The 26,213-nt window shown below is 59.4% G+C and overlaps 1 protein-coding gene across 4 annotated transcripts in view; it reads right to left on the bottom strand.

The window, feature by feature from the left end:
• The window catches only part of FBLN1 (fibulin 1), a 116,138-nt gene extending 90,133 nt beyond the window's left edge, over positions 1-26,005 (bottom strand). For 2 of the 4 annotated variants that reach the window (XM_047066547.1, XM_047066545.1), the window contains exons 1-4: positions 25,810-26,005; positions 9,861-9,966; positions 4,329-4,464; positions 2,160-2,331 (exon numbers count right to left, since the gene is read on the bottom strand). In XM_047066547.1, the coding sequence (XP_046922503.1) occupies positions 2,160-2,331; positions 4,329-4,464; positions 9,861-9,966; positions 25,810-25,885 (490 nt within the window). In that variant the 5' untranslated portion in view covers positions 25,886-26,005. The remainder of the gene's footprint in view (positions 1-2,159; positions 2,332-4,328; positions 4,465-9,860; positions 9,967-25,809) is intronic. The other 2 variants (XM_047066546.1, XM_047066544.1) reach the window with 2 other exon arrangements.
• Positions 26,006-26,213: the final 208 nt, after the last annotated feature.

Below are 26,213 nucleotides of genomic sequence, written 5' to 3'. Positions count from 1 at the left end.
TACAGACATAGAAGCCCCCGTTTAGAAATTAAATGGACATAAGTGATGCTATCGAATGCTTTAAAGTTTCTAAAAGCTTCTTCTCAACTTCTGTACTTATTTTTGTTAGAGGCCAACAGTGGTCTGTGGGCCCTCTGTGTGGCCCCATGACAGGACACAGTAGGCCCGCGATCAGCGTTAGTGGACGGGAGGAAGGTACGTCTGTGTCCGCGAGGAGGAAGGGCAGGGAGTCCTCACAGAGACTCTGGGGAAAGTCTGGGGCAAGGACGGAAGCGGATAAAAGACAGGAGAGAAAACATCTGGAGCAGCAGAAAAGCCCAGAGAGCGTGATGGAAACAAGACGTAAATCGACAAAAATCCTTCCCAGAGACACGGGAGAAATGCTCCGCCAGCACGAATAGCTTGGGTTTGTTTAAAGTGAAAATGTCATCTCTGGTTCCAAGAGTCACGGAGGGAGCCAGAATGGGGTTCCAACCCTCCTTTACGAGAATCTGAAATCAGCCCCAGGGCATCCACGAGCAATCACAAAGAGAGACTGGGCCATCTGACACAGAAGCATGAAGCCACCAAGGTCACACGGCCACGGGACGGGCAGCCTAAGGGACCACAGGTACAGGTGTGCGAGCTCCTCTCACCGAAGGCCTTCCCGCCCCTCGCCCGCCACAGTGGGGAGGGGGTAGGGCATCCGAGTCAGGAGGAAAGGAGCCCAAAGTCAGACAGCAAGCCTGGGGCCCAGCGGACTCCTGAAAGTTTCCAGGCTTATTTCCATTATGGCCCAGGAAGCCCTGCATCAGTGGAAGAGATTATTAGACAAACAAGAAGTTTCCTGAACCGTGTAACTGAGCCGTGCCCCAAGGCTTGGATTCATCCGGCCTGGGACAAACGGAGGGTGGCGAATGAACAGCCGGGAGCTCCCTGGAGGCTGCTTTGGGGGCGGGGGGTCACTCGCCTCTTTGCTGAAAAAGTATCTATTAGCCGAAAGAGCCCAGGCAGGCAGCCGTGAGTGGTACCCCCGCCCGCCTCTTGTCTGCACATCACTGGCACCAGATGGAGAGAGAAAGGGCACTGGCCGGGGCGCGGGAGGCCGGCGTTCTCCCTCCCCTGTGTGTCGGCCTTGTGGCCTTGAGCATCAGGCCCTCGTCTGTGAACTGAGAGCAAGCCACCCGCCACGCTGCCTGGGCTGTTAGAAACGCAGGGAAGAAGTGTGACGATAAACGTCTGTGGAGCCAGGTGCCACACCAGACACCTCGTCCTCCCAGACACCGCAATTGTCCCCATTGCACCGGTGAGCGAACTGAGGTCCGGATAAATCAGTTTACCTAAAATACACGTTAGGACAGGGACGTGAACCCAGACTTATCAGATCCCGGATCCCACGCCTTCGGTCCCAACTCCAGGGCAGTGGCCTCTCAGAGGAGGTGACAAACGCCAACAGTGCTCTGTCAGTCTGTGCTGAGCTCAGGCAACAGCAAACGTGCGTGCTTACTCTGTCTGTGATTGTTAATTTTCTGTGTTAAGTCGGTTGGGCCACGGTACCCAGAGATTTGGTCCAACACGGGTCTCTATTTGCTGTGACGGTGTCATTTAGAGGAGATTACCATTTACATCAACGGACTTTGAGTAAAACACATCGCCTTCTGTAATGTGGGTGGGCCTCGTCTAATCAGGTGAAGACTGACCTCCTCCAAGCGAGAAGGAATTCTGCTAGCAGACGGCATTTGGACTGAAGCTGCAATATAAACTCTCCCTTGGGTCTCTGGCCTGCTGGCCCACCCTGCGGATTTCAGACCCGAGTGAGCCAATTCCTCAAAATACATTTCTTGGGGCGCCTGGGTGGCTCAGTTGGTTAAGCGTCCGACTTCAGCTCAGGTCACGATCTCGCGGTCTGTGAGTTCAAGCCCTGCGTCGGGCTCTGAACTGATGGCTCAGAGCCTGGAACCTGCTTTGGGTTCTGTGTCTCCCTCTCTCTCTGCCCTTCCCCTGTTCATGCTCTGTCTCTCTCTGTCTCAAAAATAAATAAACGTTAAAAAAAAAAATCTTAAAAAAAAAAAATACATTTCTTTCTCTGCATACGCATGCACGCATATTCTGTTGGCTTTATTTCTTCGGATGACCCTGACTGGTGTGCCGCCCGAAAGGGAAAAGACGGAGGAAATTACCTGCTTCTTGGATGTCCCCAAGGTCCCCGGGGGCAAAGTCTGCGGTCTCCTGGCCCTTGACACAGCATGCCCGGAAGACCAGCCCACACTGGTAGCCGACCATGAGGGTGTACTCGCAGCTCTGGCCCTGGGCCTGGGCCGCCCTCCCCAGCAGGCAGCAATGGCAGCACCTCTGCAAACACAGAGACTCCAGGTGGAGAAGCCGCACAACAGAGCAGGGCCCCCCGCCTCGCTGATCCCCGTGTCCCCAGGCGGCGAGGACGCCGGCTGACGTAGCTGTCTCCTCTAAACGCTGGCACTGTGTAGAGCTCGGCAAGCCAAGCCCGGAGCACGTTGCCAACCCAACCTCACAGGTCCTGGCTCTGAAAGCACCCCCAACACCAGATGTCCCCCCTCCTGCCCGGCTCCTACATCTCCGGGAGGAATTAGCTAGGACAGGGATCCTCTAAGGGTCACACAAGGGCGCCCTGAGGCTCCACTCCTCGTGTGCGGTCGAAGGTTTCTCTGTGATGCCCAGGAAAATGCATCTGCACGCGTCTCTTCCCTCCAGAGCCCGGCAGGAAGCACGCTGTGCATTCGAGAAGCACGGGCACCTGAAGACAAGTCGTCAAGTGAGGGACAGAGTCGCTGCCTGTCACCCGGACCCCGGTGTTCCTGAAAGCCACACCTGAATCCAGGGGATTCGTTCGGCCCTTGATGTACGAACAGCCCCGTTCCAGTCCTTATTATCCTCAGAAAGGCACAGAACTTTCCAACAGGTCCACAGCAGGAGCCAGGAGGTGGGGCTTGGCTCCAGTTTCTGCGGAGGTTGATGGGGCGTTCTACAAACCCCCCCCCCCCCGCCAGAAAGAGGGAGGCCTCGGCTGCCCCCTCCACCTTCCAGGGCATGACGAATCCTCCCCGGAAACACAAATCACTCGTCTGCCAAAGTGGCCCGTTCCCACTCCCGTTAGGATGTTCCGTGGCTTTTCCACACACACCACCCCCCTTCTCTCTAGTCTGGGGACAAGGGCAGAGCTGTCTGCTGGGCAGACGGTGTCTGCAGAGCCCCTGCCCTGCCTGGGGAGGCGGTCACTGGACGCCCGAGCTCCTGGCTCCCGGGACCCCTCGACCAGACCGCCCCACCCTCACCCCTCCCAGCTCCCTCGCGCCAGAAGCTTCCGCCATGAAGGCCCACGAAGGCTGAGGGTGGGCGGAGGGGCTCTGGAGCTCCCAACTACTCCACGCCCCAATCTGTGTGAAGACAGAACCCTCAGAAAGGAGCCCCCACCCTCCCCCCCAGAATCCAGATTCCGTTCCGATTCACGCTCCTCGGAGTTACTTCCTGGCCTTCCTGACTGGGAATGGGAACCCTTTCCTCCTGGAGCTGCACCCCCGACCAGGACCCAGGACCCCGCTGACCGGGTCCAAAGCTCCCTGTGGTTGTTTTTCTCTCTCAGTGCGCGGTGAGGGAGGGACAGCCTAGTTCATTTACAGTTTTCAGGCCCGACCAGAAAGCTCTCAGGAACTCCCCCACCCCCGTGCAAAGAGGCAGATCTTTCACAAGGACAGAGGCCCTCAGGGACTGGGCCCGACCTGGGTGAAGTCACCTGCTCAGAACTCAGCCCCCCCTAGAGCCCAGTGGACCCCACGCCCCATTCCACCTCCACAGACTCCTCCCCTGCCAGGCCACTTTGGGGTGTGGGCCACTCTGAACCTCACTTTCCTCTTCTAGGGCAGTTAGGGATGTCATGTGTTTTCAGAGACCCAGGGGGTCCCGTTCTGAGCTGCGGGCTCTACTTCCCGGGTGGGCAGGAAAGCTTGAGGGGGCGTCCTGGGCAGGGTGGGGGGCCTGCCGTGAGCTGCAAAGAGGGCTCTGAAGACCCTGAGCCCAGGCAGCCTCTGCTCTGATCTCTGCACTCCTGCGAGAGGCCCTGGGATGGGAGGCCCTCAGGACAAGCCTGGGCCCCTCCATCCCGGTCTCCTCAGTGTTGTCCGGGGTTCATGACTAAACTGAAGGGGGCGGGGGACGGGGGAGGGCCCTGAGAGGCCCCTCCCCCCTCCTAGGGCCCGCCCCCCTCCTGGGCTCCTCCCTCCTCCCACCCTGCCGCTCGCGAGCGCAGGCAGGAGAGCACCCAGGCCTCCGGCTGGGGGACAGCGGCTGCTGGCCGGCGGGGGACGGGTCCTCACCTTCACGAACGTGGCCTCGAGGCTGGCGTTGTCGCTGTGCTGCATGGCGCAGCTGTCCTGCTCGTTGGCCAGGTTGATGCCCGTGGCACAGTGGAGCTCCTCCAGCTGGCTGTGACAGCACTGTTCCCGGACCATCCTGCAGGCAGAGGCCAGGGCTCGGTGGGGGAGGGGTCCGCCGGGGGGTCCACAGGGCCTGGGAGCAGCAGCCCCTCGGGGACGGGAGCTCTGTCACCTTCGGGTGCCTCCCGTTTTCCAACCCAGCCCCACCCGCACACACACACGCACACACACACGCACACACTAGCCAGCAGACGGCCGGTGCTCAATAAGTGCAGAACGAGAGAGGCTGGATGCGGGGTGGGGTCTGGGGGCGGAGGCAGGAGACCCCCATGTGCCGCTGGAGTCCCGGTTCATCTCCCGGCTCCGAGCCTCGCCCTGCAAAAAGCTCCCACCTAGTGACAACACCCAAACACGGGCACCCTTATCCTTCACCAGACCCCAGCACTCATCCCCGTTTTCCAGGCTCAGAGGAGACAGCTCCAGACAGGTGCAGTAGCTGGCCTCAGGCCACAGAGGGAGGACGATGGCAACAGCGACACCACGCTGCGGCGTCCCCGTCTCCCGTCCCCGCGGGGGGCCCCAGGAAGAAGACGGAAGACGCCACGCGTAAAAGGCTTGGGTGGGCAGAAGGACCCTCACCTGCCACAATGTGCTCAGGGCAGTGGGGCCTGGCCCGGAGGCGGGTAAGTGAGCAGGAGGTGTGTGTGAGTCACAGGTACGGCTCCCACCAGACCCGAAATAACCCCGGCTTCAGCCAACGCCAGCCAGGACAGGAGGAGCCACCCACCCTGCGCGTGTCCAGAGAGAATGGGCCCAGCCCGGCCTCCTCCTGCGGCCGGCCAGCCGGGCTTCCTCTGCCCATGAGCGGCAGCCCCCCCGCCCGCCCTTCCCCCCACCTCCACCTGCGGGGCTGGGGCTCCGCACCTGGCTTCCCATGTGCTTCCAGAACCATCTGGGGCTCCAGGAGGGGTTTGTCTAGGCTGGTGATACTACACGTTTCATTTGTGCTTCGGGTGAGTTTACAAATACTGGGCATGTCACTAAATTGTCAGGAACGGCAACCAGACAGGCACCCGTCCATCCATTCGCTCAAAGATACTGGCTGGACAGAAAACAGCCTAAGAGCCTCAGGATGAGGACTGGAGGCCCCGGGGACTGTGGATGGGGGTGTCAAAGCTGCCGTACAAAGCAGGAGGCGTAGTTCCTCGAGAAATTAAAAACAGAACTGTCCCTGCCCAAAATTGAAAGCAGGCACTCAGATGTTTGCACAGTCACGTCCACGACAGCATCATTCACAACAGTCCAAAGAAGGAAGCAGCCCGAGCGTCCACCGAGGGACGGGTGAACGAAACGTGGCCCATCCGCACAGCGACACGGGATTCCGCCCCAACGGGGAAGGAGATCCTGTCCCCTGCTACGACACGGACGGGCCTCGGGGACAGGATCCTCGGGGAAATGAGCCAGGCACAGGAGGACAAATACTGTTTGTTCCCACTTCTATGAAGAACCTGGAGTCGTCAAAAATCAGACAGAAAATACACCAGGCGCGGGGACGGAGTTTCGATCTGGAAAGACGAGAACATTTGGGGATGGCCGGTGCGTGGAGCCATGCGCCTAAAATTTGTTAAGATGCTCAAAGGGGGCACCCAGGCGGCGCACTCCGTTAAGCGTCCGACTCTTGATTTCAGGTCAGGTCACGATCTCGCAGCTCGTGAGTTCGAGCCCCGTGTCGGGCTCTGTGCTGACGGTGTGGAGCCTGCTTGGGATTCTCCCTCTCCCTCTCTGCCCCTCCCTCACTCGTGCTCTCTATCTCTCCCTCAAAATAAATAAAATAAAACTTAAAAAAAAAAAGATGGTAAAAGTTATGCTATGTGTATGTCACCGCAAGTAAAAGAAATCTGGCTGCGTCCCTACTGTGTGCCAGGACCATGCCGAGGCTTCAGGGACGCGGGGAGGGGTGGCCTGGCGGACTAGAACAGCCTTCCGCACCGAAAAGGCTCCCGCGGCCACGGTTACAAAGCTCTGCCCTGGTGGGGCCCGGAGCTGGGCGTCTAGAGACCCGCGTCCAGATCCCCCCGATCCCCGCCCTGCACTCTCCCTGCCCTAGACTTGGACCAGCAATCTGACATCCCGCCCAGCTTGCTCGCTTCCCTCTGTCAAGCCCCGGCTCAAACATCCCGTTACAACATCCCACCTCATCCTGAGCTCAGAGCAGCAGTGAGGGGCAATGAGGAGGCGCTGGATGAATGAAAACTGAGAATTTTACTTAAAACCGGAAAGGTCGAATGCCACTCCCAAAGAAGAAAAATGATACGAGGCCTAAGTTACCAAGCGGCCGGTGATCTTTGGTTCCTGCATCCTTTAACTATTACTAACAAGAAGAACCTCTTAAACCAGATTTGATTTATGACCTGCTCTCTCCCCCTCCCCTGCCTTCACCGTCAGTGATAATATTGAGTTTGTGAGAAAATCCCTGCTCTCAGGCCTCGATGGGCTGCTGGTCAGGCCCGGCACTCAGAGCCCACGCCCGTCCCGGCACCAAACACCTGACTTTGGGCTCACAATTATCTGTCGTCTGCTGTCCTCGCCCCCTGGAACAGAAAGCATGGACGGCTGGGGAGGGGTCGCGTTCTCCTGAGTATCCCTCACAGTGGCACTCAATGCCTGCTTCTTTAAAAAAAAAAAAATGTTTTTCGTGTTAATTTATTTTTGAGAGAGAGACAGAGAGTGAGTAGGGGAGAGGCAGAGGGGGGTGGGGGGGGGACAGAGGATCCAAAGCACAGAGTTACCAGCACAGAGCCCGACGTGGGGCTCAAACCCAGGACTGTGAGATCATGACCTGAGCAGAAGTTGGACGCTTTAATCGACTGAGCCACCCAGGCGCCCCTCAGTGCCTGCTTCTTGAATAAAAACCCAATTGTGTTCTTAGATGAGCGACATCTCTCTTTGAGCCACCAGCCCAGGCTCGGCCTCTGATCTCCGCAGACTACGTGGGGTTTGAACCCCAAAGGTAACTGAGCAAAGCGGAAAATGTTCAGGAGAGGCTTGGAGGGACGGCGGACAGTGACGCGGTTAGAGCCGCTCAGCTCGACAGCTAAGTACTCTCCAAGAGGCTCTGGACACACACACAGCCCGGCCCGTGAGTTCACTGGGACAAGCCAATTAGCCTCCTAGAGCTTCCCTGAAACCGGCCGTGACCGGTAAGCGGTGGCCGGGGAGGACGTCGTAATCTGCGAACGCTCGCCACCCGGCCAGAATTTCCGTAGGCCCCTGTGATATGAAGTGAGTGCAAGCAGTCGGGGGTCAAGGGAGCCCGGACGTGTAGCCACATTCCCCACAGAGAGAAGAAATTCCCGCTCGGCCATTCAGGTGACATTCTCTGCATTTTAGGATTATCTCTACGTGCACGTTCGAAATTTACCCTTGACCAAGATGTCACAGAACAAACGCGTGCTGCATAGCGAAGAAGGTATTTTCCACGTAGTCTGGGGATTAAAGATAACTCCAGAACTTATTAAAGACTTTGGTGGCTAGAAGTCACTCATAAACGGAGCAGTGACCGAGATCCAAATTCACAAGTAGGGGCCCCCAGCTTCTGAGTTTCTCTGACCTGTCTCTCCATCTGTACACCGAGAGGTTCGGCTGATGCCCTACTTTAACGTCTGTGATTTCAGTAAGTATTGATAATAGAGGCTCCCTGTTACGCATGGAACTGTGTCCCCCCAAATTCCACATTGACGTCCTCACCCCCAGTATCTCAAACGTGATATTGTATTTGGAGACAGGGCCTTTACGGAGGTGAGAAAGATAAAGTTAGGTGATCCGGGTGGCCCTGACCCACTATGACTTAGGTCCTGCTAAGAAGGGGAGGTTAGGACACCGACACGCACAGAGGGACGACCGTGTGGGGACGCAGAGGAGGACGGCCGTCTGCAGGCCCACGAGAGAGGCCCCGGGAGGAGACCGCCCTGCCCACGCCGTGATCCCGGCCTTCCGGCCTCCGGAGCTGTGAGACCATAAATGTGGGTTGTTCAAGCCCCACAGCGTGTGGTGTTCATCACAGCGGCCCGGGCAGACTGCAACACTCACACTGCCTGGCTTTGTGGGGCTGGCGTCTTCCCTCCTCCTCCTGTCATCGTCCCAGCCCCAAAAGCATGGTGTCACAACCCTCCTTTTGCACTTGGGGAAACCGAGGCTCTGTGCTGGCTCAGGTTACGCAGCCAGAAATCCAGCCCAGGCCACCCAGCTTCCCAGGGCCAGGCTGCTCCTCCCTGGCTCGGTCCCCAAACACAGCGCTCGGTGCTGACCGCCCGGCTCTGCCTCGGCCCCTCCGAGCCACGCTCGGGGGCCAAACTCCCAGCTCTCGCCCATCAGACGCCCCGCAAATTCTGAGTGCGTGGCCTCCCCCCTCCCCGCCAAGTCAAACAACCGACCGTCCTGTTTTCTCTCCCTCTGTTCGGTCCACGACGCTCTGGACCTTTCAAGCATTTTCCCAAATCGAGATTTACGTCGCCCGGCGACGCTGGCCGATCGCGTTACGCCCGTTGCCAGCTGAGATGAAGAAGTCCAGAACGAGGGAAGGAAACTTCACTGCACCCTCCTTGGCCGCTCTCCACCCAGCCCCCCACGGCTCCGAGGGCCGCACGGAGGAAACGCACGGCTGTCACAAGGAGGGAACGCTCTCGGGGCCTCGCCTCCCTGACATCTGCTCCCCGGGCGAGCCGATCGGGGTTCGAATCCCAACGCCGTCACCCACCGGCTGTGCGCAGGGGGCAGAGCTCAGGTTCCTGGGCTGTAAGCCGGGATTAGCAGCGGGGTTACGTGAGGAAAACGTTCATCACACACGGCAGGGAGCAGCTCTGTACGGGCTGGCCCCTACTCTTACTGTTACCTTTCCGGTGACGATCGACATTCCAGACCTTCATGGCTTACTCGACGCTTAACGCCTGCCAAACCTTCGAGGGAGCTTGGGTTAATTTAGGGAAAAAAAGCACAGTTCGTCCAGGTTTTGGCTACTGCGTAGGGGAACAACCGTCTGCGGGAACGCTGCGCTCTGGACCGGCTCACGCGCGCTGTCGGGGTCTGAAGGCAGGCCACGCTGTGACTCGCCAGTCACGTGATCTCATCCGACCGCCCCTCCCCCCCCCGCAAACAGACCCCTTTTTGTTAGGAGGAGACTGACTTGGCCACGGCGCCCGGCGGTGGCAGAGAGAACAGCCACCCCGGCGAAGCTCTCTTTGCTCTGCAGCCCAGCGAAGGGGAGAGACGCCCGGGCCGCCCCAGGAAGGGGGAGCCCCGTCCCGTGCGGGGACGTGGGAGCACAGAGGAAGGAGGCGGGGGTCATCCGCCACGCCCCCCACAGCCTGGGCGGATCTGGGCCTGCACGCCGGACTCTGCCAGGGGTCCCGGCACAGCCGGCTTCCTGCGAGAGGAACACCGTTCTGGTAAAACGGCCGTCACTGGCAAACGTACCTGCATTCCTTGGATTCCGAGGCATAAGGCAGTGAGCAGTCCCTGTGCTGTGTGGCCATCTGATGTCCGTCTGCACAGCAAGCCTCCATGAGGGTGTCTGCGGCCACTGTGCGGGAAGAGAGCAGGGCGCCTGGTGAGGGGGCCGGCTCACCACTCACCCACGCGAGGTCCCCTTGGACAGGAGCCCCTACCCCACTTCCTCAGGCATCCACAGCAGGTGAGGCCGGACCGGACGGGCCGCACACATCCTCGGACGCTCCACAGCGTGAACTTTGAACCCACTGGGTCCTGGGCTGGAATCCACACCCGCTCCTTCCTGGGAAAGCCTAACGCCTCAACCAGTACCTTAACCAGTACCTTAACCGGTACCTTCCGCATCCAGTTCTGATGGGGCTGCGGCTCAGCACCCGGGAATCCACACCCACTTGGGCTGAATCCCTGCTCCGGCCACACAACAGAAACTCGGATGGGGACCCTGCCCAGACAGGTCGGGAGGGCAACCGAGGCAGGGACGTGAGCACGCGCCGGGCAGCCCGGCAGCAAGGGTGTCCAGGCACCGGAAACCGGACTCTTAGAGGGTCAGAAATGGGGGCGGCCTGGAGGCTCCCGGCAGCGCTGACGAGACAACCCAGGGAGCCTCCCCTGCTGAGCGGAGGGCAGACTCCAGGGAGGACTGTGGCATATACAGACCCGGAGGGCAGAACGGAGACGGGGGCCCCCCACGCCACGAGCCCACCCGGGTGAGAAGAAAAGAGCCAACATTTCTAGGCCAGCTTCTGGGAGCCGCGTCCGGGCGCTCTCGGTTAATTTCTGCAGCAACTTGTTGGCGGGGTGGCAGTCCTCGTGATACAGCGGCTGACCGCTCCTGCCCTTGATCTGCACGAGACGGGCGTCTCCGCTCGCCCGAAGGACAGGAGGAGGGCTCCCCAAGGACAGGAGGTTCGGCAGCCGGCCCACGCGTGCCCTCACAGCTGGACGACGGCCCTCCGGTCCCCAGCCTGGCTCTCGGCCTCACCCCAGACGGCTGCCCCAATGAGCCTCGTGCCTCGGGGGAAGGAGAGGCCCCCCCCCCCCCAAAGGCAGGAACAGCTTGGTACCGAGATGCCCTCAGCCTAGAGGACTCGCGTGGCCGGGAGCATTAGCACCAAAAGCCTCTGCGGCCTGAGTGCAGGATCACGCTGTGCAGGACGTTGTGAAACTGGCTTTACGAAACCCCACGTTTTCTCACTGATGGCTTTCCAGCACCCAACGGGGTAAATCCCACCGGGCCTGGCAGCGTTTCGAGGCGCCAGCAGCCATGGGTGTCCGGTTGGAGTCCATTATTCTTCCAAGGCCGGGTTGGAGGCTCACTCTTGGCTTCGCACGAGGCCGAGAGTTCCTAAAACACCAGCTTTGACAACCGGCCGTCAACCAGCACAAACACCTGTGCAGTCAGACCGGGCGGGGCACATGCTGCCCTTGAAGGCCCTCCAGGCCGGCAGAGAAACTGCCGTCGAGCACCAAGAGTAGCCCTTCCAGAAAGATCCCGGGAGAGTTAGTGCACGGCCGGCCCTTTCCCGTGGCCAGGAGGACGAGGGGTGTCGCCTGGAACCGAGTCAGGGCTACCCCTCCACCGGGGCTTCCGGGGACCCCTGGGCTGCTCTCTGCAATGAGGGAGGTACCCGTCCCGGCCCCACCCCCACGGGGCCAGCGGGGGGGGGGGGGGGGGGAGTCCAAGGTGGTTTGGGTGAGAGTGACAATCCACCCAGCCTGGCCTGGGTGCCCCCCTGCTCACAGCCCACCCCCTGTCCGGGGAGCACACCTCAGTGTTCCAACATTTCCGACGGCCTTGCCCTCCCAGCCGCAGAGGTCTTACAAGCTGGGCCATCCCTTTTCCTCACGTTCCTCGGCACAAAGCTGGCAAGCAGCAGCTACGGGGCCGAGCGGAAAAAGCATGCGCTCTGGGGTCACAGCTCCAATCCCGGCTCCAGCCCTTTCTTGCTCTGTGACCCCAGGCAGGTGGCTTCCCCTCTCTGAGCCAAAGCTCCAACGGTGAAAACGGGGCTCGAAATAACCTTTGCAGAGATGCTGAGCGAGTGCGCTTATAAAGGTCTGAGCACACAGTGAGCTCTCAGAAAACAGCGCTTGATTATGTGTTTTCATTTTTTTTAACATTTATTTTTGAGAGAGAGAGAGAGAGAGAGAGAGAGAGACAGAGCACGAGTCGGGGAGGGGCAGAGAGAGAGAGAGAGAGAGACAGAATCCGAAGCAGGCTCCAGGCCCTGAGCTGTCAGCACAGAGCCTGACATGGGGCTCGAATCCATGAGCTGTGAGATCATAACCTGAACCGAAGTCAGGAACTTAACCGACCGAGCCACCCAGACGCCGCTTGATTATGTGTTAAGGAAACAAAGGGGGTATGCTTGCCATGGCCCATGAGAAATGGGGAACCACGGCCCTGTGTGGGTGTGTGGAAGCCCCCAGGGATGAGCAGTGGCCCCAAGGCCTCCCTCGGACTCTGAGAAAGGCAAGCCCAGTTAAAGCTTAGACTCCCACAGCCAGCTCAGCAGGGCGAGAACTTTGTGCCCGGGGCTGTGGAAACATTTGGAAATGATTCTCCCTGGGGAACCTGAGCACTTTGAACCCCAGCTCATCCCCCTTGGGCGTGAGGCACCCCATCAGCCTCGCGCACGGCCCCATCAGATTAGCCGTGGAGAGCCCGCCAGGGTCCACAGCCAGCCAGACAGTGATGAGGCAGAGGCACGGGGAACAGACCGGGGCAGGGCATCACGGCCCCCATCGTAATAACCAGCCTGACACCAAGTAAGCCTCTTTGCATTCAGCATCTCTCTCCCCCTCGACCCCTCAAGCCCTCTTTCTATGCCATCATTGCAGGCCACACGGCATCACGCTGTAGAGCAGAAAAGGCAACTTTCCCAACCCGTTCCCCCTCTCTCACTTCCGGTATTTTATACTCAGGAACGAACGGCTCTGGGTTGAACATCTTTGTTCATAAACGTTTATTCCTCAAGTCCTGAGCATTGGCGTAGGCCAGAACAGCCAAAGGAGAGGAGCTGGATCAGGGGGAAGGCATTCTTGGGCAATCACAGCGGGTTGCCGTCCCAAGAAACACCCAGCCCCACCAACCATGTGGCTGGAGCGCGGTGACCAGGGACATGTTTGCAGCCAGCACCTGTGGCCGATGGGTGACCTGCTAGAGCTGAGCCAACTGGCCAAAGTTCACGGGCTTCTGGTGAAGGCTGAGGTAGTGAGCTGGCGATGAGCTGAGAGCTGCAGCTTAAAGTCAGAGGGACCTGAGGGAGAATGCCGGCCGCTGTATTTATCATGCTCCTTTGGGGTGGGGCAGTGCAGAGGGAAGGAAGGGTTCAGCATCAGGCACAGCTGGGTTTGAGCCCCGGGCCTCACTCTGCAGCTCACCATCCCTGGGCAAATTCTTGAAGCCATCTGCACCCAGGTCTGTGTCCCAATCTGTGACATGGGGCACGGACCACCGAATCACAGGGTTCTTGTGGGCGCCTGGCGCACGGAAGGCAGCCAGAGAATTCCCTACTTCTGTTCCTCAACGATCCCCATTCACCACTGTCTTTAAACCGTTTGCCGTGGGTACTCTGCCACCGAACTGTCACATCAGCGGCTACAGGTATGGAACCCGGATTCCAAACACAATTACACAAGGAAGGAGCCAAATGGAGTTAGGTCACCTAACAGTGACATGGACATAAATGCTAAGGTGTCCTCGTCCCCACCTGGAACACACCTCACTCTCCCAACACCAGTGGGTGGCCAGCTCCACACTTTGAAGGAGTGTCACTCAAAATCCCTGATGTTTCCCTGCCAACCTCTCATTTCACTGCTCCTTGGTCTGGGCTCTGACCCCTCTAGGCTCTGGCCCTTCTCTGTTTCGCCCTGTCACCTGCTCGCCTCCAGACATCACCCAGTTCTGTTGGGATGTCCCTCAACACCGTGCCTCCTCCCCCATCACTGCCATTACCACTGGTGCCGCACACTCACTGGGCACCTACTATGTGCCAGGTACAACACGGGCGCTTCCTTGATTCCCCCAAGGACCCAGGGAGGCCAGTTCATTAGGGTCCCCGTTTTGCAGATCAGAAAATTCCAGCTCAGAGAGGTTAAGTGACCAGCTCGAGGTCACACAGCCAGAGGGACAAAGTCAGGCACCAGGTTTGGTTTTGACAGCCTCCAAAGCTAGGCTCGTCTGCCTCCTGGTGAATTAAAAACTCCTCTGGGGCAAGGATCTCATTCTTCTCCTCTCAGTGACCCTGAACCACCCGCCCATGCCCGGCACAAACAGCAAGCGAGGCTCAGGAAGTTGAGCAGGACGCAATGGCCACAGGCATCTTCACCGGGGGCCTGATGGGCAAGACGACCTTGAAGTATAGGGTTTGCTGCAAACATGCCTCTTCAAGGGGAGGGAATGATCCCAAAGGACAACGCTTGATTGGAGCCGACTTCCGCAAAGTGCCAGGCCGCCGAGAATTTAAGCAAGAGCCTGGGACCTGCTGGGGCATCGGTCTGAGACTCCAGAACTGCCACTCTCTTGGCCTTGAGACGGTTACCCCCAGCCCGTCGGAGGAAAGCGGAGCTGCGGGGAAAGGAGGTGGAGCGAGGGGGACACCCTGAAGAATGTTCCGGCGTCACGGCTCAAGATGTCAACAAAGATACCGTCTGCAGTAGGTCTGTCTCTAAAAAACAGGTGTATCCTGTCCAGGAAAAGGTCTGTTGTGAACTTATGTTCTGAAACAAATAAAGCCTCCCGGCTCCTCCCAAGCATCTCCTTTCGATGGGGCAGGGCCAGACTCTCCAAAGCACAAAAGCCAATACCACTCCCACCCCCGGACACACGTCTTCCAAGAAACGTCCCAACTGGAAAGGGACGCACGGTCTTTGCTGTTTTCATACGTGTCCGCTTTGTAGTGAACAAGCCTTACTCTGGTGGTGAAAAATCACTTTGGGTCAGAAAGAGAGGCGGCCCAGGGAAAGAGTACCAGGCAGCGAGCCCGGGCTGGTGTCCCTGCTTTGTCCCTGGTGTTCACGAGGGGAATTACAGTCACTACAAATGTTTGCCGTAACCCGGACACAGAGTACGGAAAACCATTGCCTATGGTGCTTCCGTCCTAAAGACCCCAACGTGCTGTTCCATTAAAACCATGTAGAGTAGAACAGTCTGGACCATCACTCACTCTCCCTCATTGCCTTTTTTTTTTAAATGTTTATTTATTTATTTTTGAGAGAGAGAGAGAGAGAGAGAGAGAGCTTGAGTGGGGAGGGGCAGAGAGAGAGGGAGACAGAGAATCCAAAGCAGGCTCCTCACTGACAGTGGAGAGCTCGACACGGGGCTCGAACTCACGAACCGTGAGATCATGACCTGAGCCAAAGTCAGACGCTTAACCACAGAACCACCCGGGCCCCCCCGCCCTGCCCTTCCTCGTTCCTATAGAACAATGGCCGTGCATGCATCCCTGGGTTAAAATGAACTTGAACACCCCGCACGACTGTTGTCTTTAAAAAAAAAGCTGACCATCTAAGAGCGAACTAAACGCTTCATTTAAAACGCCGTGGTCGAAGACGACATCCTCAGTGAAACAAGCCAGTCGCAAAAGGATAAATAAACGCTGCCTGATTCCACTTAAGAGGTCCCGAGAGGAGCCGCATTCACACAGTCGGAAAGTAGGTGGGGAGTTCGTGCTTCTCGGGGACAGGGCCTCAGTTTGGGGAAAGGAAAGAGCTCTGGAGATAGCTGGTGGCACAACAGGGTGAAGGTTCTTAACTCCCGACTGTGCACTTAGAAACGGTTCAAGTGGTTAACGTTATGTGTATTTCATCACAATGGAAAAAACACATTAAAAAAAACTGAGTGGGGGGCAAGTGGCTCTTGCCTGGGGAGGCTCAGTAGGTTAAGCCTCCAACTTTGGCTCAGGTCCTGATCTCATGGCTCTTGAGTTCGATCCCCACATCGGGCTCCCTGCTGTCAGCGTGGAGCCTGCTCCGGACCCTCTGTGTCTGTCTGTCTGTCTCTCTCTCTGCCCTTTCCCCACTCATGCGCACACTCTCTTTCCCTCAAAAATAAATAAACATTAAAAAAATTTTTTTAATTGAGTGTTTGTGTGGCATTTTGTATCACCCTTCAACAGAAGAGGAGTTGGGTGTTCTGCTGATTAACTCACTTGCCTCTTTCAACTGATGTTGTGGTTTGTTTTTTTTTTTTAATGTTTATTTATTTTAGAGAGAGAGAGGGAGACAGAGTAGGAGCGGAGAGAGAGGGGGCGGGCACAGAATCCGAAGACAGGTTCCAGGCTCCGAGCTGTCAGCACACAGCCCGACGCGGGGCTCGAACCCACGAACCGCGAGATCGTGACCTGAGCCCAAGTCGGACGCTCAAGCGACTCAGCCGCCCAGGCGCCCCCAACAATCGGTGTTGTTTTACTGCATGAATGTGAAGACCGTAGCAAGGATTAATTCGGTAAACCGTGTCTTAGAACATCCTCTCATAGCAGGTTGGTGGTGAATACGACGTTTTACGCAGCAAGCCAGGTGACCTCCAACGGAACAAGTGAAATGTTAAGTAATGAAGGAAAGCAGAGGGTGGCACTCACTCCCCGGCCCAGGCAAGAGCCAAGGGAAGGCTTCTGGAGGTGACAAGGAGGCCGTCCTTCCATCATCGCTTCCCCAACCACACAGGGAAGAATTCAGCATCGTCAGTGGAGGGGGGGTGGGGGGATCCCCAGCTCCGCGCTGACACGGGACGCACAGCTGGGCATCAGGTCACAGAAATCCCACGTGGAGACCCCACCACGCCCGAACGGCCCTCAGCAACCTGGAGCAAATGAGGACACTTCTGTCTCTTCAATCCCTAACTTCTGGGAGCGATGTCAGTTATCGATGCCCGCCCATGCCCGCTGCCCAGCTGGAGGGGCTCTTAGGAGAGAAGCGAGGCCTCGGGCAGCCTGCAGTCTTCTCGCTCAGATCGCTTCCCTCCCTTCGGAGAGGAAGCTTCGATAGAGCACAGTTAACCTCTGGTTCCTGTACTCTGACTGCGTGAAGTAGATCCACAAAGCATCATATAAACCAAGCAAAACCTCTCTTGCAAAATCTTCTTGGCTTTGGACTCGGGCATCCCACGGGAAGGCGAGAGACGTTGTGGATTAAAACCGCCCAGCCCCGGGGGCGCCCGGGGAGGCTCGGTCGATTAGGTGCCCGCTCTCGGTTTGGGCTCAGGCCCTGATCTCACGGTTTTGCGAGCTCGACCCCACGTCGGGCTCTGCGCTGGCGGTGTCTGGGATTCCCTCTGCCCCCCGCCCTGCTGGCTCTCTGGCTCTCAAAAATAAACCGCCTGGCCCCAAATCTGCCCTCCACCTCACTGAGCCCCCTTATCTCCATCCATCAAACGGGGCGGTAACTGTGTAGGGCTGGGAAGAACAATGTGCTAATTCGGGCAAAATGCTTACGTCGGTGCCCGTCCACAGAAAGAACCCTCCCAATAATCGGGCAGCCACAGAAGGCACCGCACCGCTAGGGAGAGGGCATCCTTCTTGACGGGAATCACACGCTCCCCCACACTGACACGTCGTCAGAGGACCGCCACCCCGCCCCCTGTCCTCGGGAAAGAGACACCCCCGCCGGAAGTCCCTGGTGAGCAGGTGGACAGAGACCGCCTGGTTCACGGGCAGCGGATGCCATCTGTCCGCTGAGACAGCCGCTAAAACCAAACCCCTTCCAGGCGAACTACGCCTTCGTGAAGGCTGCAGTGTGGACTGTGAAACGTGGCGGTTCTGAACCCGTGGTCCAGAGGAGTACGCGTTCTTGTCGAGGGGTAGAGAGACAGACACACGTTCTCTCCAACACGGCAGATGCCGGCCGGCGGTCAGAGGGGTTCCGGGGTGCTCCCTGGATGGAAGCTTCCAGAATGCCAGCCTGCCACCTGTCATCCTCGCAGGGGCTCCGGCCGATGCCTGACTGGCCTGTGAGCTGTCCTAAGCCCTGCACACATTCAAAAGAGCCCCTCTGTGGCCCACTCAGTCGGCGGACCGTGCGACGCTCGACGTGGGCTGGGAGCCCGAGCCCCACGCTGGGGGTAGAGAGGACTTAAAAAAAAAATCGTGTTTAAAAAGCCCCTCTCATGACCCTTCCACGTGCAGGCTTCTGGCTTGGGGCAAGGGATTCCTGAGGTGAAAAGACAGGACCCCGTCCTCAAGGGGGTGGCCCAGGGAGGCACCAGACAATTGTCACTGGGGTCTGGTGTACAGACCCTTGCAGGTCTGGGATAGGGACAGAACCATCCCCCTTCAAGGGCACCCGGCCTCCCAGGAGGAAGCAGGGCGTGCCCGGGTCTGCTTTCAGGGCTCCACACAAGAGCCGCCCGTGCCTCAACCTCCCCCCCCGCCCCAACCCTCCACCAGCACCTGCCACGAAGCATCTCCCAGATCTCTCCCTCCGGGCAGGAGCCTCCTCCCGCCAAGGCCAGCGGACACGTGGGCTAGCCTCACCTCCCGACATCTCTGTAGCATCCCACCCTGCGGGGACCCCTCTCTCCCGCTTCTGCTCTGAACTCTCCGGCCACCTGTCATGTGTCGTCTGCACCTGGCCTTTGGAAAGTGGAAGCCGGGTGGTGCCGGGCGCACTCCCTTCCGACAGCCAGTTCATCCACACCCACGCCAGTCCAGAGGCCCTTTCCTCCAGAAGTCTTCCGTCACTGACCCCCTCCACACACACACACACACACACACACACACACACACGCGCACACGCACACAGCAGTACCACGGCCTCTTTGCACCCTGAGCTTCCCGGCACTTAGCACAAATAATTAACTGCACTGTGTACTTAGTGTCATGAGGGCTGGGTCCCTGCACCTTGCCCCACGCGGCCTCGGAGCACTCAATACATTCCGGTGAAAGAATGATCTCATGTGATCCTAGCCACTCTAGGAAGCAGGGGGTCAGGGAGAGATTAAGCAAGTGGCCCGAGGCCACAGAGCAAACACGGAGGTGGCCTTGGAGCCTGGCTCGGACTCTAAAGCTGACCCCCCCCCCCCCCATAACACGCTGAAGGAAACTGGCTTCCTCCCAAAGCCGGACTTAGCAAAATCCAGACTTCTCAGCCAGAAAGATACATGAGGGGGTTCCGCGTCCCGCTTACGAACGCGAGTTGAGGGCCGTGCTCCCAGGTTTCAATCCTGGTGGGGCCGCTGTGTGCCCTCAGGCGCACTGCTTGACCTCTCTGAGCCTTGGTGGCCTCACCCGCACTCACGGAGAATGGGGGATAAAAACAGGAGTGGTTGCAGAGAGAAGTCTGATGTCAAAATAGGAGGCGTATGTAGGCAGCAAAGCTCCTGGTACATTTTACTCCAGCAGGTGACACGATCCAAAAGGAAAAACAGGCTCAAGAAAAATACCGGCTCGGGGCGTCTGGGTGGCTCAGTCGGTTAAGCGTCCGACTCTTAATTTCAGCTCAGGTCATGATCTCATGGTTTGTGGGGATCGAGCCCCGAGCTCGGAGCTTGCTTGGGATTCTCTCTCTCCCTCTCTCTCTGCCCCTCCCCTGCTCACGCTCTCTCTCCTCTCTCTATATATAAATAAACAAATAAATAAATAGAAAGAAAATACTGGCTCACCCCATTAGCATAAAAATGCTCCCATCTCAAAACCAGTCCTGGCAAGATCCCAGCCACCACCCAGGTTTCTGGAAGCCCCCAAGCAGGTACACTTCCCCCCTCAACGTGCCGGGCAGAGCTCAGTCCCGTGACTCCTCGCGCCCCCGCCCCGGCCATCCCCCTGGGTGGTCTCCTGTCGCCTCATCCTATGGGCTGAGACCCCCACATGTCTGCCTGTAGCCTGATCTCGCCCCCAAACCCAGGCTCCCCCAGATGTCAGACGGGACGCTTAGAGTGTCCACACAGAACTTGCACTCTTCCCCACCCCGTCCAGCCCCCCATCCGTCCAGCTGCTCGCGCGACAATAACGGGGTCAGCCTGAATCATCCCTTGTCCCTCACCCTCTACCTCCCATCGCATGGCAAGTCCTGTCCACTCCAGCTCTACCTCTATCCACTTCCCGGCGGCCCCCCGACTGCCACTCTGCCCAGGGTACCTCTAGCCCTGGACCCTGCACAAGCGTCCACACTGGCTCATGCCGCCTCTCCCCAGATGCCATGCAGCAGTCCAGAGTGACTTCTGGAAACCTGAGCCAAATAACCTCACTCCTCTGCTTAACGTCCTCCGGCGGCTTCCCAGTGAACTTTGGATAAAACTCAGTCTGCGCCCCGATTTTTAAAGCCCTCCCGTCTCAGCTGCCCTCTGCCTCTGCCCCAGAGGCACACACTCCCTTCTGGTCCCTTTAATACACCTGGTCCCACCTGGGGCCTGGGACCAGCTGTTCCTTTTACCCAAAAGCTCTCCCCAGATCTTTCCACAGACGGCTCCTCGCCACTCACGCCTCCGCTAGGTATCCCCTCCCCTCTCCGCCCACTTGAGAGCCACCCGGGGCTGCTGTCACCGTCATGACACGTCATGGTCACTATGGCACTGATTCCTACCGACACATCCTCATCAGGGCACCTATTCCTGTGTTTGCTGTTAGCAGGTGCAGTGGCCCCTGAAAAGATACATCCACGTCCTGACCATGGAATGCGACCTTATTTGGAGTCAGGGTCTTTGCAGGTGCAATTAAGGATCTCAAGATGAGAGCCTCTTGGATCACCCAGGTGAGCTCTAAATCCCAAGACAAGTGTCCTTGGAAGAGAAACCCAGAAGGAAAAGGCAGTGTGAAGACAGAGGCAGCCACGAGCCCAGAAGCACCAAGAGCCCCCGGGAGCTGGGAGACGCAAGGGTGGACCCTTTCCCAGGGCCTCTGAGGGGACTGAAGTTCTACAGACCCCGCGATACCTGACTTCTGGCCGCCGGGACGGTGCGAGGACACATCTCTGTTGTCTTAAGCTGCTCAGTTTGCAGCAATTTGGTCCCGGGCCGCAGAAGACTCCTAGGGCACGCAGCTCCGCGTCCCCAGGGCCTCGTGCTTGCTGAGTACGTGACAAACTGACAAATGATGGGCTCATGACAAATAGCTCCTCAGGGCTCCGGCCAGGCCCATAAAGGATGCTTGGGAAACGTTTGCTCAATAGAACTGAGAAGCAGTCCTCTCTCTGGGCCTCAGTTTCCCCCACCTATACAAAGAGCGGGCCAGCTGATCTGCGGTTTCCGTGTCCTGACAGACAAACCACTCCTTCCCAAATTCTCAGGCGCCCATCATAAAACCTGGGCCCCATCGGACCCCAGGTGTAGGGATCCTGGAGGGCCCGGACCCCCATCCGTGTGGCGTCAGTGCAGCTAAGAACACACATCACAGACCCTCCACTTGGAGGAAGAAAGGCTCTGGGGCCCCCGCCCTCAGGAGCAGTAGGGGAGGGGGGCTTGGTGGTTGGGTCCCCCAGGAAGCCAGCAACAGGGTGGGCAGGAATCCAGTGTCCCCGCTCCCAGCGTTGGCCACGTCAGCACGGCCCTCTGGCAGGATCACTTGGCAAGGCTGGGGGCAGATTAAGCAGGAACATGACCTAAACAATTTCCAGGGCCGTCTTCTCCAGATGCCGGGCCCGCCCTGTTGTGTCTGGAACCCAGGTCCAGCCAAGGACATTTTCCTTTATAAAGGTGCCAGGAAAGGGGCGACTTCATACCCTGTGGACGGTTCTAGACCTCACCCAGGGTCCCGTGGTCAGAGGCATCTGCCCCTGCGTGCACCGTCTCCCCCCCACCCCCACAGCACTGCCTACGGCAGGTTCCTTGAGGGGTCCCTGAACCCCACCCCCAGATGGCAGCAGGGAGGGCCTGACTTGGGCCACACCCAAGGGAGAGGCAGGGCCAAGGCCAGGCCCTGGGCTGGGTCCCCGAGCAAACAGCCCTCCGGCACCACGGCCATGGCCTCCCCAGTACAGGACAGGCCTGTCCACGGATCTGAAACAAGACAGATGCCATCACCTTGGGGATCACTTCCTGCCAAGCCAGCCACGAGCCCCTCGAGGGCCCTGTGGTCCCCCGTGCATGCCAAACGCGTGTTCCTCCTCAGGACACGCGTGCAGCAATTGTTAATGGGACTCGAGCGCTGTCCTACCTGCTCTTCCCCTCGTTAAATTTAAGGCGAGACAGCCGGCCGGTCAGGAGCATGTTGTGCTGTGACCTGGCCTTCTATTTACAGCTGTGCTTCCCAGGCAAGTTACTTAACTGCTCTGGGCCTTGGTATATATGTCTGTAAAATGAAAACAACAATAGTACCCTCTTCATAGGGTTGTTGAGAGGATTAAATTAGTGGCTAAATGTAAACTATGCCACTTATAATTTCCTAGAGCAGAGCGTGTACTCATTCCAGATTTACGGAAACAGAAGCACAGAGGGCATGGGATTGGTCACTTTCAGAATCGGGACCGGTCTCCCAACCTCCTTCGAGGGCTGGCTCCCACCACGTAGGACCTCGTGATAACACGCAGGCACCTGGCTCCCTCCTGACCCAGAGTCAGGTGAGGACCAGCCTGAGGGCTAAGGGGGCAGGCCCAGCGGGCACCGACCCAGCCCCTGGTCCTGCCTTCCCAAGGCTCCCAGCCACACCCTCTCATCTCCAAGCTCCCTCCAGGCTGAAGCGTCTCGGATCCCAGGGAAGCTGACACAATGGCTGTCCCCATTTGGTTATGTGGTCACATCTGGGATCATTACAAGGAGACTGGAACCAAGCAGCGCCTGCAAAGGCATTTATTAGTCAAACGGTTATAATCGGATGTTTTGCAAAGTAGGGTCTTTTATTACAGATAAAATACACCGGCGGGGGGATTGTGCGCGCCATTGGAACTGGCTCCGTAAAGCTTCGTCTGCACGGCTGCCCCACCCGACGCACCCACGGCTCAGGGCCCTGCCATCAAAGGAACTAACTGGAGGGAAGAGGGGACGCGTCCACGTCCTCTCTCGCCTCCCGGGCCTCTGCCCATGCTGCTCCCTCTGCCTGAACACCACCCTCCCCGACCTTTCCAGAAACCCAGCCAGCTCCTCCCACACCCCACCTTGCATGCTGCGTCCTCGGGTGGGGGGGGGGGTCCTCCCTGACTCTCTGCCTGTCGGGGTTGGTTTGAAATGGACTGTTGGCTCTTCAGGCTCTCCTGGGGGGTGGGGACCCCATGGGCAGAAAGGCCAGGCCTCTCTTCTTCCTCACCGTGTCCCCAAGATTCAGAACAGCGTCTGGCACAGAGCCGACACCTAGTGCCCCGACGACTGATTGCCCGGGGAGCTCAGCTGACGCCGCTCTGCCTGACCTTCCCCGACACGGCTCTGGCCCTGACAGCTGCCGGTTCGGAGGCCCTTCTGGGAAAATGAGTAGGACTTTCAGAGCCTTCTTGGGGACAAGGACACCGGCTTACCCTGGGGAGGGGGCAACACAAATGATAGGTCATAGTAATCCAGCTACCTTGGCAGACCTCGCCCCCCCCCCCCCCGTCTGTCCCTCAGTCCTCAAGACAACCTAAGAAGTGGGTTTCTGTTCTGTTTTACAAATGAGAAAACCACCAACCTTCGCATGGACTTTTCCAGCAGGATACGGGCAACCTTGTTTCCCGTCCCACCAAAGCTCGTGGTGCCCTTCCCCCCGCCCCCCACAGTCCAGCACGGGTGGCAGACAGAGCCCTGAGTTGAGGGGGGGTCTCAGGCAGTACCAGAAGAAGGTGTCGCCCGGAGCCCTAGGGGCACCCCCAAGGCTCATCTTCATGCATTCAACGCTCTGGCAGCCCCCCTCCCCAGTCTGTCTCCCCCCACCCCCTGCCAGCCTGGGAAAGTTCCAGCAGCGGTGCGGGCCACGTGTTTCCAAGCCAAGCCCTCTCCCGTCTTTGTTCTCCCTCCCAGCGACTTGCTCTGTAATCAGTCGGAAACACGGCCCCGCCGGAGCCAGCCGGAGGCCAAGAAAGTCTTGGAGAAAACACAGTTGTCTTTCCCCAATGCCCTCCTCCTCTCCACTCCCTCCCTCCTGCCCCGCTCTCAGGAAAGCCCAACAGGGCAGACAGACACAGGACAGAGTGTGGCTCAGCTCTGTCCCTTGGCAGGGGAGATTAGCGCCCTTCTGCACCGCAGTGGCCGGGCCGAGTTTCAGCAGCTCGGCTAAAGGGCTCCCCACTCCATGGCCTTTTCCATGATCACTTTTCAATTAGGTTTCCCCATGGACCCCGCAGGCCTGCAGCGTGGGGCCGTGTCACTTCGGGGAACCTTCGGGCTTCCAAGCTTGCAGCCGCAGAAGGAAACCGGGGAAGAAAACCCAAACTGTATGGAAGTCGCTGCAACTGAAAAGAGGGGCCACCCCCAAAGACACGGAAGGCCACGCCGGAAGGCCACGCCACCGTGCGCAATGAGCGGGTTTGCTTTATCATGTGCCCCTGAAGTCCGGGCCTTCTCTGTAAAGACGACGTGCGCCCCTCCAGCCTGACCGAGTCTCCGTGTTTTTTCGGAGTCAGATGGCAGGGCAGCTTCCTCACACACGAGGCAGAACAGAACAGTGGAGAAGGACCGGGCACTCAGCCTCGGAAGAGTTCGCCCGGGCCTGTCGCAGTTGCCTTGTCTGCACAATACACGGGGGCCCTGGGGTCCTTTCTGTTTGAACAGGAGCCTTGTGTGGCCTCCGATCAGGGCCCCCCTCTGGGCTTGCTCTCATCTTCCGATGAATGCCCTTCTTCCCTCTGCCCACCTGGCCAGCTCCCGCCCAGGCACCATCCCCTCCAAGCCTCTGAGCCCCGGGGCGGGGAGGGGCGGGGGGGGGGGGCGGCTCTTGCTGCCAACCCTGAGCCCTGCGCCTCCCATGCCCTCTCCCCCACCCCGCACATGATGGATACCCCCCCAGCACACACCCAGGACACAGCCGGACCCTCTGCAGAGCCGGGGACCCTCTGCAGAGCTCTGCCCTCCGCCCCCAACCTCCCAGGGGCGACCTTTTGATCAAGACGGAGGGTGGTCACGGGAGAGGTGAAACCAAGCTAAGCCAGAGATAAAGGATCTAGGATTCCAAGGGTGGTCCAGGCCCCAGGAAGAACAAAGCCTCTGGGCAGGCAGGCCTGTCTAATGACTGATGAGTCACGGGTCAGCGGAGAGGTCAGAGGCCGCGGCTCTGCTCACCCGCAGCTGCACTTAATCCGCAGGGCCTGGTGGTCGCCTCCCAGCAGCTAGGCCTTGAGGGTGAGGGGAGAAACAGGAGCCATCCCAGGGCTGTGCGTCCTGGGCCGAGGGGCCTGGCCAGAGGTCTACCGGGGGAGACTCAGCCCCCTGGCCGCCACAGGGTGGGTGGGTTTGGAAGTGGCCTGATCCCAGCCCCGGCTGAGCGTGTAGCCTGGCAGGACCTCCCTCGGGGCCCTCTGTGTCCCAGGAGGGCAGAGGTTTCCCGACGCACGGCTATCCCCAGACTGCTCCCTTCCTTTCTGCTCTCCCACGTCCACCCCTAACCCACGACTGGCTTGGTCTCCTGGGCAAAGTACTGTCCCGTCTCAGTCTTCTCGCCAACAGGCTGGGTACGACAGCCCCTGCCAAGAGGTGGAGGCGGGGGCAGTGAGAACCGATTCGCCAGGGCCTTCTGGAGGCAGAGCGCGGCCCGAGGGGCGCCGCGAGCGTCGGCTGGGGCTTCCTGCCCGCCTCCCAACCTTGGCCGCCGCGGGAAGACGGGTGGGCGCGAGCGTGGGCAGCGCGGGAAGGCGGGCGGGGGTGGGGGTGGGGAGGAGGACCTACGGTCTTTGAAACAAGTGCCCCAGGTCACCGAGACGATTCGGCCGGGGGCCAGGAGTGGGGTGCGGGGAGGGCACTGTCAGGAGCGCCGCGGGGGCGCAGCGCCGAGACGCCGACGGCTACTGCAGCTCCGGGACTTCCCGGAGGTGCGGGGCCGGAAGGGGAGCCCCTAGAGCGGGGGCCGTGGACTCGGGGCGCCCCTACCTCGGGCGGCCAGCAGCGAGAGGCCGCCGAGCAGCAGCAGCGGCAGCGGGACCCTCCTCGGCGCGGCGCGCTCCATGGGGCCGGCGGGCGGCGGGCGGCGGGCGGACAAAGGCGCGGGGCGCGGGGCGCGGCTCCTGGGCTCCACGCTCCGGCCGAGCCTCCGCAGCCAACGCTGGGCCCCGGCGGCGCGGTTCAATTATCCCGCCCCGGAGGAGGGCGCGGCGGAGGCGGGGCCCCGGGGCGCACGGGGCCCTCCCTCCCGGGCCGCCCCCCGCCCGGGGCGCGCGCACTCCGGCCCCGAGGGGAGGGGCGGGAGCGGCCCCCCCCCCCCCCGCAACGTCTCCCCGGCGGGGGGCCGGGGGGGGCGCCTCCGGGCGGGACGCACCCCCTCCGCTGCCGCCCTC

This window comes from Lynx rufus, unplaced genomic scaffold, assembly GCF_022079265.1.
Source record: "Lynx rufus isolate CCGP_SWC_20201006 ecotype Redwood Valley unplaced genomic scaffold, mLynRuf1.p SCAF_7, whole genome shotgun sequence".
Classification (NCBI taxonomy): Eukaryota; Metazoa; Chordata; class Mammalia; order Carnivora; family Felidae; genus Lynx; species Lynx rufus.
This window is presented reverse-complemented; position numbering and strand designations above follow the sequence as displayed.